This window comes from Vombatus ursinus, unplaced genomic scaffold, assembly GCF_900497805.2.
Source record: "Vombatus ursinus unplaced genomic scaffold, bare-nosed wombat genome assembly UNPS02014791.1, whole genome shotgun sequence".
NCBI classification, from domain to species: domain Eukaryota; kingdom Metazoa; phylum Chordata; class Mammalia; order Diprotodontia; family Vombatidae; genus Vombatus; species Vombatus ursinus.
The window spans coordinates 51,108,784-51,124,410 of record NW_020954569.1 but is presented as its reverse complement, the minus strand read 5'-3'; the positions used below and the strand labels follow the sequence as shown (position 1 = coordinate 51,124,410).

The 15,627-nt window shown below is 42.0% G+C and overlaps 1 protein-coding gene across 28 annotated transcripts in view; it reads left to right on the top strand.

The window, feature by feature from the left end:
• The window catches only part of CELF4 (CUGBP Elav-like family member 4), a 566,727-nt gene that overhangs the window by 526,973 nt on the left and 24,127 nt on the right, over window positions 1–15,627 (top strand). For 19 of the 28 annotated variants that reach the window (XM_027868808.1, XM_027868815.1, XM_027868803.1 and 16 more), the window contains 3 exons: window positions 6,541–6,684; window positions 10,361–10,508; window positions 11,863–12,012. In XM_027868808.1, the coding sequence (XP_027724609.1) occupies window positions 6,541–6,684; window positions 10,361–10,508; window positions 11,863–12,012 (442 nt within the window). Of the gene's footprint in view, window positions 1–6,540; window positions 6,691–10,360; window positions 10,513–11,862; window positions 12,013–15,627 lie in introns of all 28 variants that reach the window. The other 9 variants (XM_027868819.1, XM_027868817.1, XM_027868807.1 and 6 more) reach the window with 2 other exon arrangements.

Here is a 15,627-nt window from a genome sequence, read left to right as displayed (position 1 = left end):
ACAGACATAGATAGACATAGACATAGACAAATATAGACATAGATAGACATAGACATAGACAAATATAGACATAGATGTAGACATAGATACAGACGTAGAAAGACATAGACATAGACATAGACACAAACATGAAATGATAGATCTGTTCCAATCCTATCCCATCCCCATAGATACTCATTTTTATGAAAATGCAGATGAGCTATAACCAGACCTCTGAGTATAAGAATTCCCAAAGGAATTTCCTCTACCAATGCAGATCAACACCTCCTCTATAAGTCATCTCTTATATACTTGTCAAAAGCACTGAGAGGTTAAGTGCATTATCCACCATCACATAGTATGGGTCAAAGGCAGGACTTGAACCCAGGTCTTCCTCTAATTAATAGGCCAGCTACATATCCATTATGTCACAATGTCTCTTGGATAGGTATATATCAACAATAAATAGAGGGACAGATAGTAGATAAAACAGCTTATGTTTATTTCTAAGTTCAAAGTTAATATGCACACATATGTGTATGTGTATGTAAAAACTTGACACTTAGGAATAAACCTAAGCTTACCTGTGGTTTGGGATTTGTAAGAGAAACATAAAGGTAAGTAGAATCCAGGTGTTGAGATTCCTAACCTGATGTCCTTTCTACTATATCATAGCTTCTTATCTCCATGCAGGTGAATCAATCAATCAGTCAGCATTTATTAAGTGCCTCCTATGTACCAGGCACTTGTACTAGGCCCTGGGGGTATAACAAAGACAACGAATGATATAGTCTCTCCTCTCATAGAGCCGGGACTTGCTGGTAATAAAGGTGTTGGCCATAAGTCAGCCAAAATAGAGTCCCAAAGGGTATGTCCACATACAGCAGAATAGCTAGGTAGAGAGAGCAAGGTAATGGTGGGGAGGGGGAGGAAGGAGAGCAGTAAAGGCGTGAGGGAGGCACAGACAGAATCCAGACCAAAGCAACAGATCAAGGAAATAAGAAGACAGGCCAAAAGGAGGGTCCACATGATGTAAAAAGCCCAAAACATTTTGTAATATTCAGCCCATTCATCCTTCCATTCAACAAACATTTATTAATGCTTTGGACTGAGTCCAAATGGGACATCAATTTATAAAGCTCCATATGTGGAGCTCTGTGCTAGGTGTTGGGGGCACTAAGTTTAGATAAGATCCATTCTCTGCCCTTGTGAAGCTTACAATCCACTAAAAGAAGCTCGGTTAGCTGAGAAATTGAGAATAAAGGTTCTTAACTTTTTTTTATGCCATGGACCCTTTTGGCAGTCTGATGAAGCCTATGGAACCCTTCTCAGAATAATGCTTTTAAATGCATAAAATAAGACATAAAGGATTACAAAGGAAACAATTCTGTTGGAATACAGTTATCAAAATATCAAAAAAAAAAGAAAAAACAGTTCATGGATCTTAGGTTAAGAACCCCTAATTAGAGGCAGTGTGGTTTAGGGGATGGGCTCCTGGACTCACAGTCAGGAAGAATTGAGTTCAAGTCCTACCTCAAACATTTAATAGCTATATGACGCTATGCAAATTACTCAACCCCTCCGGACCTCAGTTTTTCCTCTGAGAAAGGAGAAGGGAGAATTAGATTTGATGGCCTCTAAGAGCCCTTCCAGCCCTAACACTATGATCCTATGATCTGTGGCTTTTAAACTAAGATATTTGGGGCTCAACCCACTCTCTAAAGGTGTCATTTCACTTTCTCATTCTCCTGATGGGAGACCCACAAATAACACCAGAGAGCATCCCTGGCAACGAGACTTGGGCATGACTCAGAGAATCACAGACTCATAGATTTAAGAACTGGAAGGGACCTTAGAAGTCATTTAGGCCAACACCGTCATTTCACAGGTTAGGAAACTGATCCTCCTATTTTCCCTCACCCTTGTTCCCATACTGGCTTTTAATTTCTATCCCTGAAAAGTGACTTGGCTAAGAGATTTGTTATACACAAAGTGAGAGAGATACAGGAAGGAAAGGGCCAGTCAGGAAACAACCAAATGGGACAAAACAAAAACAGGTTTTGACATGTTTTCCTAGTGTTCCTTACCTTGAAATTTCTCTTCTCCACAACCCTAGGACCCCAGAATTACCTGGGACTCTTCCCTTAGGTCTGTCAAGACAAGTTGGCTGTGTTTACCTGCTGTAAAGAGCTTCACAAAGTACCTAATAAAATGTATAGAAACTGATGGTTCCCTTAGTTCAGAGATGTTGTTCTATCCTCAATGTGCTCTCTCATAGTTCCATTGGGTTTAAAAAGGAGCCATTTTCCCCCATTCCCATTCACTGTCTGAATCTAGTCCCACATTATACATTCACATTATAGAGCATTTTAGGGTTATAAAGCATTTTGCTCACAACATCCCTTCAAGGTAGGAAGTACAACATTCCTTTGCCCAGATTACAGGTGAGTAAACTGAGGCTATGAGAGATTAAATAACTTGTTCATAATTACATAGCTAGCCAGTTGTTAGGGCTAAAATGGACCCGTGATCTGGTAAAGCCCCTCTTTTTTCCTTCTCTTCCTACTGAGATTCAGGTCTAATGTTAGCATTCATCACTATGGCCATTAGCAGGTAATCTCTTTCCACCAGCCTTGTTCATGACCTTTTTCTGTAAGGGTAAACCAATACTAACCTACCCTCAATAGTTAACATTTATCTCTGGCTTTAAAGTTTGCAAAGTACTTTGCATACATTAACTCATTTGATCCTCACAACAAAGGTAGGTACTATTATTATCCCCATTTTACAGATTAAGGAATCAAGGATGACAGAGGTTAAGTGACTTGCCCAGGGATCACACTGCTATTAAATGACTGAAACAGAATTGGAACTCAGGTCTTCCTTTCTTTAAGTCTAGTACTCTATCCACTGTGCCTTCCCATTTCAAAATCCCTATGCAATACTGGACCTTCCATTGTCCAGTGTCTTTTCATAAGGAGTGCTGCTAGGTCTCTCCTTACTAGCAGAGCTGAGATGATAGACGTATGAGACCAGCGAATGGAATATCCACACCCTATCCAGCCCAGACTGCCAGATCTGACAACCACTTAGGTCACCTTTTGACAGCTCATCCTTAACACTTAACATCCCCCACTCTTTGCTAATGCCCTACCACACAGCACTCCAATCAATGCTGCTTACAAGTTAGATTTTCATTCCAGGCAAAAGTTTTGTCAGTGCAATCTGTTGTTCTCAGCCCTGTTCCTAGGCTTTTGTAATGTTGGAAAATCGGAACTGACCTGAACAACTTTGATACCTCTGCTGCTCAGTGTTTCTAAGATCCAGTGCCTGGGGCAGGGTCAGAAATGGATATTTACCAAAAATTGGCATTGGCAAAAATATTCTGGACCTTGTGCTGGCCCCAAGGAAAATAATGATACCATCTTATGTTAAAGCTGGAAAGGACCTCAGAGGTCATTGCCCTCTTCATTTCCCAGAGCAAGAAACAGAGGCATAGGAAAAAGTGACTTTCCACGTCTCACTATTACAGCCTTGCAATACCAGGAACACTTTAGGCAGTTTCCACCCAAAGTAGAGGTGATATGGTAGTAGAGGCCCAGCTTTGGAATCAGGAAGACCTGGATGAATTCCTGCTTCTGATACATACTAACCATGTGACTGTGGACAAGTCATTGAAACTCTCAAAGATTCCAGGCAACTTTTCTAGATGAGAAATTACAGAGAAGTTGACAATAAGCATTGGTGGAGGGAGTTTCCATATAGGGAGCTCCTCATCCTGAAGACATCTCAAGTCTGGATAGAAGAAAAAAAAAAAGCCAAAACAAAACAAAAACCCTACTCTCAAGATGGTTGTGAAGAAAGTTCTGTGTAAACCTTTGTCTTTAAATTTAAGAGATTTTTTTTTTATTGTGGGTGGGGAACAGGAAGAGAAAGAGTTTGGTTGATAATAACTCACATTCTGATCATACTTTGCACACAAATCACTTTCTTCAAAATAATCACTTCACTAGTAAATGCCAGGGCTAAGATTTGAACCCAGTCTCCTGACTGCAAATCCCATTCTTTTCACTGTACCAAGAAGACTCTGCCATTTTTTCAAGAGTTGAAGCTCAGATTTGCCATTCAATTCACAAGGGGCTGGACTTCAGAAAGACTTTATTTCAAGGTCACTGACAGGACAGGAAATTAGTTTTTGCCACCAAGGCCCCAAGGTTGGGGATTGGGAAAAGAAGAGACCTCACACCATACACTCCCATTCACTTTCTTCTCCTTGCAGGGCAAACGGGAAAGACAGCCAGGCTAGTGAGGCCCCCAGCTCAACACAATTCATATGACTCTGTGTACTTACATATACACACATATATGCACATACACACACACACTTACACACAAATACAAAGCCACAAACAAGTCCTAAGAGTAGGATTTTCCATAAGGTCTTGGAAGAAGGAAAATCCATCTATGAGAAAGGCCTTGCCCTTTCAGAGCAGAGAGGAGGAAAGGTTGGGCTGAGTAAAATGGGGAGTTAGGGAAGAAGTTCAGTATCAAGAAATGGAAGGAGGAGAAAGAGGAAATTGTGGAGGCATGGCTGAGATAGAGAGAGGGAAAGTAGAAGGTAGGGTAAAGGCAAGACAGAGAAGAGGCATGACAAGGAAGAAGGACTGGGGGAAAGAGAGGGACTGAGTCCAAATGGGACATCCTCTGCCCTGAGACAGTATAGGCTCTGAACAGGAGATCCCAGACCAGTCAGTTCCCTTACAGTAAGTAGTGCTAGGCTCCACTCATTGGGGTTAATGATCCAGAGTGTATCCATGCTACAGACTCATTAGGGCCCATGCCCAGTAATCATTAGCAGAAATTGTGTGCATTAGGTAACTCACTGGTCAAAGAGCCATAATTATGAGCAGGATCTGGGAGGATCAATGACTCTCCCACCTCCAAAATCCATCCATTTGCCAAGAAGGAAATCGACTAGAAACTAGGAGCGGGGTCAAGGAAGGGCAAATTATGACATAATTCCCCTAATTTGGAACTTCATATCACAAGAGATCATTCTTTCCCACCCTCTACCACAGCTCAGACTCTCCAGCCCATCCTCTAGCACAAATCTAGGAATTATCACAATTACAATGATCAATGCTCTGTACAGAAAGGCAGGATGTTGTACTGAAAAGAGTGGTGGATTTGTAGTCTAAAAACCTGGGTTCAAATCCTACATCCACTACTTACCAAGCTGGGTGACCTTGCCCAAGTCACTGGTCCTCACTTTCCCAATCTGTAAAATGAAGGGCTTGGTCATTGGTGATTTCCAATGGTCCCTTTCAATTAACTAAAGTCTATGATCCTACCTCAGGTACATGTGTATAGCCTTTTCTACTTTCCCGATTATTTCATGTCATTTTTCAAATTTGATCCTCATAATTCTCCTGGGAGATGTTAAGAAAATCAAGGTCTGGAGATGTTAAATGACTTGCACGAGATCATTTAACAAGTTAGTAATGTGTCAAATTATATATAGGCAACTAGGAAGCAAAGTGGATAGAGTCTTCTGATTCCTGAAATAGGACTCTTAGTCCTATTCAATGAGCTTCCTCTTTCTCTGTTGCCCTGGGGATGAGAGGTTCTGGAGTAATTTGGAAGCAGGGAGAAGGAAAGAAAAAAGAGTGGCCAGTCAGATGACTAAATGCTTAAATGAGCTCTGAATATACAGCTTGAACATCCTAGACTCTCATCTCCTCGTTCCTTTTGCCTGGGTCCAAAGAGATCCTGGCATCATTGACATTGATTTTAACCAGATCATACTATTTTAAACAATGAAGCCACTCTTGGTTGTCCATGACTGGTGGATTTTGTATCCTGGGATCGCAGACTACAGCCCTGGACTCCCCTCTTCTCCACACTTCCTCTTATCCCACCAGTACTACTATTGTGCTCACGGAAGGCACAATGGTGTCCTCTATTATTTTAACATCAATTTGATGTTAGCCTGAGTCAATCCTGGTATTATAGTGGGAAGAGCACTGGATTTGGAATTAGGAAACTGAGGTTTGAATCTTGCCTCAAACACTTATTAATTGTATGACTCTGGAAAGTCGTTTAAACTCTCTGGACCTCACTTTACTCATCTGTAAAATGGAATGGCAGCATTAGGTGACCTCTAAGGTCTCTTCTCCCTCTAATGATCTAAGAATCAGGCTAACCAGATGTACCATTGGAATCACTCTATAATTAGATTGGGGGGGGGGTTGTTGGGGGAATTTTGACGATATGGTTGATCCACTCTTGTTCAATCTGAACCGTTGTTCCCTCTGCCCAGATAACAGGAAAGATATCATAGTTTGACATAAGAGATTCTCTAGGATTCTGGAATCCTAGAGAGAACTAGAATTTCCCCAAGATAACCCATTTCAACACAGTCACCAGAAAAGAAAGGAGAACCAGGAGCATAATTCATGTCAAGGAGGGAGATCTCATGCCTGGGGGATGGAGACAGGGAGGTAGGGAGGGAGGCCCCAATTGGAATCTGTCTCACAGTCTCTTGTCCTCCACTCACTTCAGGGAGCTTCATCCAGCCTGGTCGTCAAGTTTGCAGACACGGACAAGGAGCGCACAATGAGGCGGATGCAGCAAATGGCGGGCCAGATGGGCATGTTCAACCCCATGGCCATCCAGTTCGGGGCATATGGAGCCTATGCACAGGCAGTAAGTGTAGAAGTGGTTCTGGGGCAAGAGAGGTGACAGCTAGGGTGGTGGTGGATAGCAGGAAACAATGTAGAAATAGCAAAGGAGGGCTCCAGGGAGTTACTAGGATCTATCCTGGGACCCCCATGTCTAGTTCTCTGTTTGGAGAAGAGCCAGAGGAAAGAAGAGAAACATAGGCCCTAATTTCAGGGAGTCCCTGCTGTTCCTGGGACTGAAAGAGTTTATGATGGAGGAAGCCCCAGTCTAATGGAAGAGATACAGCTCCTGACCCAGTGAGGCCCCAGTCCAATTTATTTTGGGGGGGGGCAGTGAAGGAGTAAGGGGGAAGAAGACTGTCTTTGGAGAGTTTCCAGTTTGGATGGGCAAACAAGAAAGCTACTGCTACTCTCCAGGAATCAAATAGGTAAAACAGTGCGAATAACTGCAATGCAAACAGAGTAATTAATTGAAGCTCTGAGACACTGCCTAAGGAGGTGATTCAAGTGTTGTGGGGTTTATCAGGGCAAGCTTCTTTATGGAGGGAGGTTTAATCCATTGATTCAACATAACATTTATTATGTCTACCATGTACAAAAGAGTTATGGTAGCTTCTGGGGATACAAAGAGAAAAAAAAACAAAACAAAACAAAACAAAAACCAAGACAATATCTGACCTACCTACAAGGAGTTTATGTTCTTCTAGGAGCAACCATTCTGAAGAGGAAGAACATGGATTGGGGGATGGGGGGGGTTGAGAGAATAATTCACACTGGGGAAACCAGCCTTACAGAAGGGGCAGAAGTGAGAACTACTCCTTTGCCCAGAATGGTATATTAATTAGCTCAGTTGGAAGAATGCATTGGGGAAACCTAATGAGAAAGAAAGCTAGAGAACCTGGAGGCTAGGTAGGTGTACATAGATGGTGGGTATCAAGGAAAACTTGTAGGCAGAATCGGAGATAATAATAATACCCCACATTTGTATAAAATTTTAAGCCACTTTCATGGGCATTACTTCATTTTCTGCTTACAACAACCTCATGAGGTTGGCATGGTAGAGATTAGTATCCCTGTTTTACAGATGGGGAAACTAAAGCTCAGAAAGATTCTTAGGATCAAGATTTAGGTTTGGAAAAGACCTCAGAGACCACTGAATCCAACTCTGTCAGTTTACAGTTGAGGAAACTGAGGTCCCAAAGGAGATGAAGTGACTTGCCCAAGGTCCCATAGCTAGAAAATGGTGAAGTAGGACTAGAATTCTGGACAAGAAAGAAAAATCATCAGCCACTCCCAGCAACCTATTTTTATATCCTCTTCCTTCCTTTATATTAATGCTCCCCCTTATGTGCCCAGTACCTCTCCTACCACTGATAAAAGTACGCATGCAACAGTACCTCTTCCCTCCTTCCCCATACTCCCATCCTAGGAAAATTCCTATTTTAATGGGTAATAGTGTCTTAACCCAAAGGAATACAGATATAACAGTGAAATATCAGGCCCCGCAACAAATTGTAAAGGAGACATTTCTAGTTTCCTGGGGGCCCTCTTATCATAACAGATGTTTCTTCTGCTAATCAATAGTAGAGATGGGTCTACTAAAGGGTTGGGAGGGAGGATGTCAATCAAATGGGGAAAGATAGTTTTGTTGTGGTTGTTGTTGTTAATTAGAATAAGAGAAGTAAAGGCAAAGTTAATTATTTCATTGTCTTTGTGACCAGTTTTGTCCAGAGTCTCTAGATTCTATAACCCTGCGGATGTATAAAGAATTTGTTCTAACACAATCATGCATCCAGGGAGGCCTTCTGGTAACCTGTAAAGTGCATAAGGCTTAGAGGAAAAAGAGACCTGGGTTCCAGTACCACTTCTGACACTGAGTAGCCTGTACCACCCTGGACAAAACATTTAACCTCCTTAAGCCTTAGTTTCTTTATCTGTGAAATGAGGATAGTACCTTATAACTCCATAGAAATGTAAATAGCTGTTATTATGTCAGATCCTAATTACGACCCAACAAGTCACAGGGCATGGATGGTGAGGAATAGAGCTGAAATTATCCAGGCAGGAAGAAATAGCGGTGTGAGGCACACCCCATCTGGTTACTGGATAACTTCAGCTTTCATTTCACTAAGGATATAGAGCCCAAAGGGGCCTTTGAGGCCACCTAGTCCACCCCCTCATTTTACAGATGGGGAAACTGAGGCTCAGAAAGGTCACAGCCAAGGTGATAGTCAGGAGGCAGCAGACAAGGTATGAGTCCCAATGCTCTCTCCAATGGACCATGCAACTGTGACCTAGAGATCAGAAGTACAAAGCTTCCTGAGATCAAAAATCAAGCCCCTGGGTCCTAGACTTGCCAGCTCTTTGGTTTCCTCATCAGTTCTACCTTTCCCCTTATCTTCCTCAGCATAGGTAGTTGAATATCCTAAGTGAACTTGACTCCATTGTGATGGACTATGAGGATACAAAGTGCACACAGTTGGAGCATCTCACAAGTACAATTCACGTACTCAATTGGCTAGTCATGGGACCAGGGGGAATCTCACCATAGTACAGGCTTAAAGTAGTAAACAGTGACTGCTGGGACAACCTTTTGTCACCATACCCTCCCTTTGGCCTTAACATCTGAAATCATGATTCTTTGGCTTAATCAATCTCATAGTCAGTCAATAAACATTTATTATGAACCTATTATGTGCCAGGCACTATGCTAACTAAGCACCTAACTTCACCTTCTAGTTCTTGGGTGAAACACTGCCTTGGTCACCAGGAGCTGTGAAATCTTGGACAAGTCACTTCCCTTTTCTGAGCCTCAGTTTCCTCATCTGTAAAATGAAGGTGTTGAACTAGACTTCTAAAGTTCTTTCCAGCTTCTAACATTCTATGATTGTTTGAGACTGACCTTAAGCACTAGTCACTGGAAGTGTAAAGTTTCCTTCTTGCTGCTCTCTCTCTCTCTCTCTCTCTCTCTCTCTCTCTCTCTCTCTCTCTCTCTCACCTGTTAGAAAACCTTCTTAAGCCTGTTTCTTTTCCTGTATCTAGATTGAAATATACTAAGCATCCCTCTCCCTGTTTACGTTGTTCCTATTTATCTTTGTTGATAATCCAATATGCTTATCTCTCTCCTCCAGCCTGCCCTTACTTTCCTCAAAGTATCCCCAAAGATATTTCTAATAACATTTGCCCAAACAATAGTCCACTGCTCTGCCAGCTTAGGACATGCCCCTTCTCCTCTGCCCTATCCCCATGTACCTCATCTCATCCCACGTACAAGAATCTATATCTACATTTTTTAGGATATCCTCATTTCCTATAACCATAATTTTTAAAGCACAAGATGCCCCCAATTTATAATTTAAGAGATAACTCTGTACTGTTTCATATCCCCTCCCTAACCTCAAACAGTGTAGTTAGAGGGGAATGATTTCCTCTCATTTCATAATCACTTTTGAAAGGATGGCATATATTCTTTCTCAAGGTGTGACCCATAGCATCTCAATTTCTACCATGCCCTACCACCAACCCAGGCATTTGTAAGAGAGCAAAAACTATGCTTCCCATGAAGTTGTGAGGGCCAGAGAGAAGAATTATGATACCCAGGGATGAGGGACCATATTAAGGAGAGTCATGATCCCCCAAAATGGTGGGGACAGCCCCACCTGGGAGCGCGTGATATTTTTTCCCCATTCCCTTTGCCCCAGCTGATGCAGCAGCAGGCGGCCATCATGGCATCCGTAGCACAGGGAGGCTACCTGAACCCCATGGCAGCCTTCGCCGCAGCCCAGATGCAGCAGATGGCAGCACTCAACATGAATGGCCTCGCGGCCGCCCCCATGACCCCAACCTCAGGTAAGTTGCTCTACTTCGGAGGTCCCATGGGGAGAGAGGAGCAGCGTCAGAAAAGGCATGAGGGTCTTTCTGCTTATGAGAGGTGACTAAACATTGGCTTAGGACAACTCAACAGGGTGGGGGGAAGTGCTCCTGAGATCATTTTCATGGAATTGACTCCCATATGGGCCAATGTGGAGACAGGAAGGCTATTTTAAGGAGTAGACCTTGAACTATGATTTGAAGGAAGTAAGAGATTTAGTATTATTATTGCCTCTGATTGCTTAGATCAAGACAAGATCAAGACAAGTTTAGACAAGTAGATAGATTTCACCATCTCTATCCCCATCATTGTCATTGTTATAGCTCTATTATTCTCCTGACTATCCTTATTACAAATACTATCTTAGTTATCATTATTGTCATCAGCATCAGTACGAGCACATCTCCACCATCATCATTACCATCAGTTATCACCATGTACATCGCCATCACTACCATCTTCATCACTAACATCACTGTCTTTACCATTACTGTCATCCCCATTACTGCTATCACCATCATCATCCTTACCACAATCACTATCAACCACCATTATCACCATTATCTGATCTGGGTCTGACCTATAGATGCTTCCTGTGGGATAAAACAGACCATGATGGGAATAGAGACACCCATAGTTAGTTTCTGTATTGACTTCTCAAAGGCTGTCTACTGAGCGATGAGAAGTCCATCTAGTAGAACTGATTGGGGGAAGTGGGGAAGAACAGCATTCAAAGGGACCCAGACTTGATAACATAGACCAAACAACTGAGAAAATGTTCAGTCTATAAAGGTGTCCTTACTGAGCACCCAATGTTCTCCCAACCTTGTGCCCCATCATATTGCGATATAGAGGAGAAGACATGCCCCCTTTCTTTGGGGAGTTCAGCTTACTCTGGCAGACAAGCTTCACATCCACTCACCAACTAGAAGAAAATACCAGACAGTATGGCCACACATCACACTCTGTGATTCAGACCTTAAGTGTTGTAGGAACTCAGTGAAAGGGAGGTCAGTAGGATTAGTTACTCAGGAAGAAAATTTCCTGGAGGAAATGGGACTTAATCTGAACGTTGAAGAACGGGTAAGATTTGGATAGGAGTTGGAAGGGCATTTCAGGTGTATGGGGGGAATGGGAGGAGGGAGGGATATCACAAGGGAAAGCTCAGAGGTTGGACTAAGCCCAGCATATTAAGGGGACAATGAGGAGATCAGACTGAATCTTTCCTCAGAAAGTAGAAGGCCAGTGAGGAAAGGCATTATACAAAGCCTGGGATCCTTCACCTTTGCTGTGCCTGTGTTTCTCTTTTTTCTCCTTCCCACTATTCCCCAGGTGGTAGTACCCCTCCGGGCATCACTGCACCAGCTGTGCCTAGCATCCCATCCCCGATTGGGGTGAATGGATTCACTGGCCTTCCCCCACAAGCTAATGGGCAGCCTGCAGCTGAAGCCGTGTTTGCCAATGGAATCCACCCATACCCAGGTAAGGCAGCTCCCCAACCCTTTATTCCCACAACTTAAACCTCTCTAATCCCCTACCCTGATACCCAGCCACTGATCTAATAGGGGTAGACATAGCACAAAGAAATGACCCAGACAGGATGTCAGACAGCACACACAACTGAAGTCATGCTCACACTAATACAGGGTTTCTTTATTTACTAAAAGGCTCATGCAGAGGTCCTTCCCTTCAGCCTGGGGGTACCCTAAGTCACTTCAGATCTCCAGGCAGGCAAAGAATGAAAACCTTTCTTCTGCTGACCTTACGAAAATGTGATAGGGTTGAAAATAAAGGAATTTAGGAAAGTAAATAGGAAAACTACATCAAGAAAAATGAAGATGAACAAGATAACAAAGTCCTGCCTGCCAGATGTGGCCATTCCTCCTTTATTTACTGTCACCTTTAAGCATCTGTCCTTCATCTCATCATCCCCTTCTTAACCTTTATGGGAGAAGGGAAGTGCCTTCAACCACACACCTGTCAGGTACAGGACACATCATTAGTAGTAAAGATTTTGACTTGGGATCCTTAGGAAATCTCTGCCATCTCTTTCTAAGGATCTCTTAGAGTATATCCCACACACATCCTGGTGTGAGGGGTGAAAAAAACCTAGGTTTAGACTTACAACTGGAAGAACTGCTCCCCCAAAGCAGAGGTCCTGTCTGCAACATCCTCCACAAGTAGTCATTCAGTCTGTTTGAAAACCTCCAGTCATGGGGAGCTTCTTGCCCAAAACAATCTTTTCCACTTTGGCCTAATTTGAATTGAATATTAATATTTTTTCCTCATGTTGAGCTGAAATCTGCCTTCCTAGAAATTCTGCCCTTCAGGGCCAAATAGAACAAGTGTAACCTTTATTTCACATAACAGCCCCTTAAATACTTGAAGATCCCTATCACACACACCCCACCACGACCTCATCCTCTCTACTTTATAATAAATAGTTGTTTGGTAAATACTCATTTCATGTGGTTCCTAATCATATTTGTCATATTTCTTTGGAGTCGCTCCAGATTATGAATTTCTCTTTAAAATGTGACTTCCAGAACTTCTGTCAGAGTGGTCCAACTAGGGTCTGGTGCCTTGGGTCCATCACCTTTCTTGCTCAAGATGCAAGAATTATAATTCTACGAAGTAGGCCTAAGACATAATAAACTTTGTTTGGCTGTCGTGTCACACATTCACATTGAGTTTGCAATTCACTAACACTCCCAGATCATAGGATTACAGATTTCAAGTTCAAATGAGAAAACATTTATAAAGTGCTTAACACATTGCCTGGCACACAGTAGGTGTGGCATAAATGCTTATTCCTTCCTTTTTCTTCAGGCTAAAGGCACTATAGAGATATTTATAGGTAGAACTAGTCCAAACTTCTCAATTTACAGATAAGATTTTCTTTCACATAAATTTCTTCCTAGCCATGCTCTTCCCTGCCTGGACATACTCAACTAATTTTTGTACCCAAGTATAAGATTTATATTTATCCCTTTTAAATTCCATCTTTTTAGCTTCAGTCAACTCAGATCTTTTTTTAAAATCCCAATTCTGGCATCCAACATTTTCTAATCCTTCAAACTTTGCATGAACTGAAAATTTGATAAGCATGCCATCTATTTTTTTTCTTTCATCCTAGTCACTGATAAAAACACCAAGCAAAACAGTGCCAAGGACAGAGCCCTAAGGCACCCTACTAGAGACCCTATTAGGCTGACATTAATCAGTGCCATCTGGGTCCTTTCATTCTGGCAGTTCTGACCTCACCTAAATTTACTATCATTCATTTAGTATCTTTTCACCTTGTCTCTGAAGATATGAGAAATGTCATCAAAACCTATGCTGAATTCAATGAAATTCATAGGAACATATCATAGACCTAAGTCTCAATCTATGGATCTAAAAGGGAATTTGAAGGTTATCAAAGTCATTCCTCTGACATTATCTAGCAGACTATTAAAAAAAATAAAAGAAAATTAGTTTGGTCTATTGTGTTTAGTTCTCACTGAACCCATGACAGTTATAGATGACTACTGCCTTCCCTTCTAAGAGCTCACAAACCACACCTTCAAATAATCCATTTTAGAATCTTACTAGGAATCAAACTAGGGGCAGCTAGGTCGTGCAGTGGATAGAGCACTAGGCCTGGAATCAGGAAGACCTGAGTTCTAATCTGGCTTCAGACATTTACTAGTTGTATGACCCTAAGCAAGTCACTTAACCCTGTTTGCCTCAGTTTCCTACTTTCTAAAATGAGGTGGAGAAGGAAACAGTGAGTCACTCCACTATCTTTGCCAAGAAAATCCCAAATGAAGTCAATCATGAAGAGTCAGATACGACTCAAACAACTGAACAACAAGAAGGAATCAAAGTCAAGTTCACCAGCTTATACTTTACAGTATTCCCCTTCTAGAAAGTCTGGTATCCTAGAAAGAGCACTGGATTAGGAATCAGAAGAAACCTGAGTTCAAAACCTGCCTTTTAAATCTCCTGATTGTATTCCATAATGTCTCATCTCTCCTTCTACATAATCTGTTCCTCTTAAACAAGGTATGGCCTTCAAGTCAGAAGTTTCATCCCACCAAATTATATTGATTTTTAATGAGGGGCATTTGAGAGTCTTAGCAATGGTACCCCTGGCAGCAACATTTGAGAACTTAAAAGAGGAAGGAAAAAAACACCTAACAGGAGAAAAGCAATTTCTTCATACATTGTGTAAAGGCTAAAAGGGATATAGTGCTTGGCCTTAAGCCTTTATGACCCTTTGATAGTTTCGCAGGGTAGTAGTTATTTCTCTTGGAGCTCATCAAGGAAACCTTACCTTCAGCTCTAGTGACTTTCAACTCTCAGTCTTTTCCTGATCCCTGAACCCCTAACCAAAGAATTGAACCTCCTGTACCTTTCTGAGTCCTGAGTCAACTTGGTTGCTTGAGTTGGGAGTTCTGCCTTTTAATTCCTTCTATCCTCTCTTTGCTGCTATCCTCCCAGCTGTCCTTGATATTATACATTTTCTTCTTTCCCTTCTGCTCTTATCTCCACATACTCTAGGCCATGAGTTGTTTTCTAGGGTTTGGTTTATAAAGGAAAAAAGAATATACATTTTCATAAATCATATACTAGTACAAGATAATTAAAAATGCATACAAAAGAAATCTACCTAATCTCAGAGCAGGCAGACCTAAATTTCCTAAGTCATCCTATACTAATGTTTTCCTAAGTCCATCCTGGTCACCCTTGATTCCCTCTCAGCTAAGAGTGGCCACTGGATCTGCTGCTCACATCACCTCTGATAAGAATAGTGTCTTTTCTTCAAAATACAAGGGACATTTGGGGATTCCCCCTGCCTCTGGGCTTTCTGGACCAGCAAATAAGACCATTCGTCCAATACCAGGCGTGTTCTCACCCAAACAGGAAGCTTCCTGATGGCATGGGGAACTTAATGTGCTCTCCCCAGAGTACTACATACTCACTTAGTTAACTAGATATATAACTTCAACTGCATCATCAAAGGACAAAAAAAAAAAAAAAGTAACATAAGCAGATAAATTAGAACAATCCCTATCATCTCATAATCAGAATTCAACCTGAAATGCAGATCAC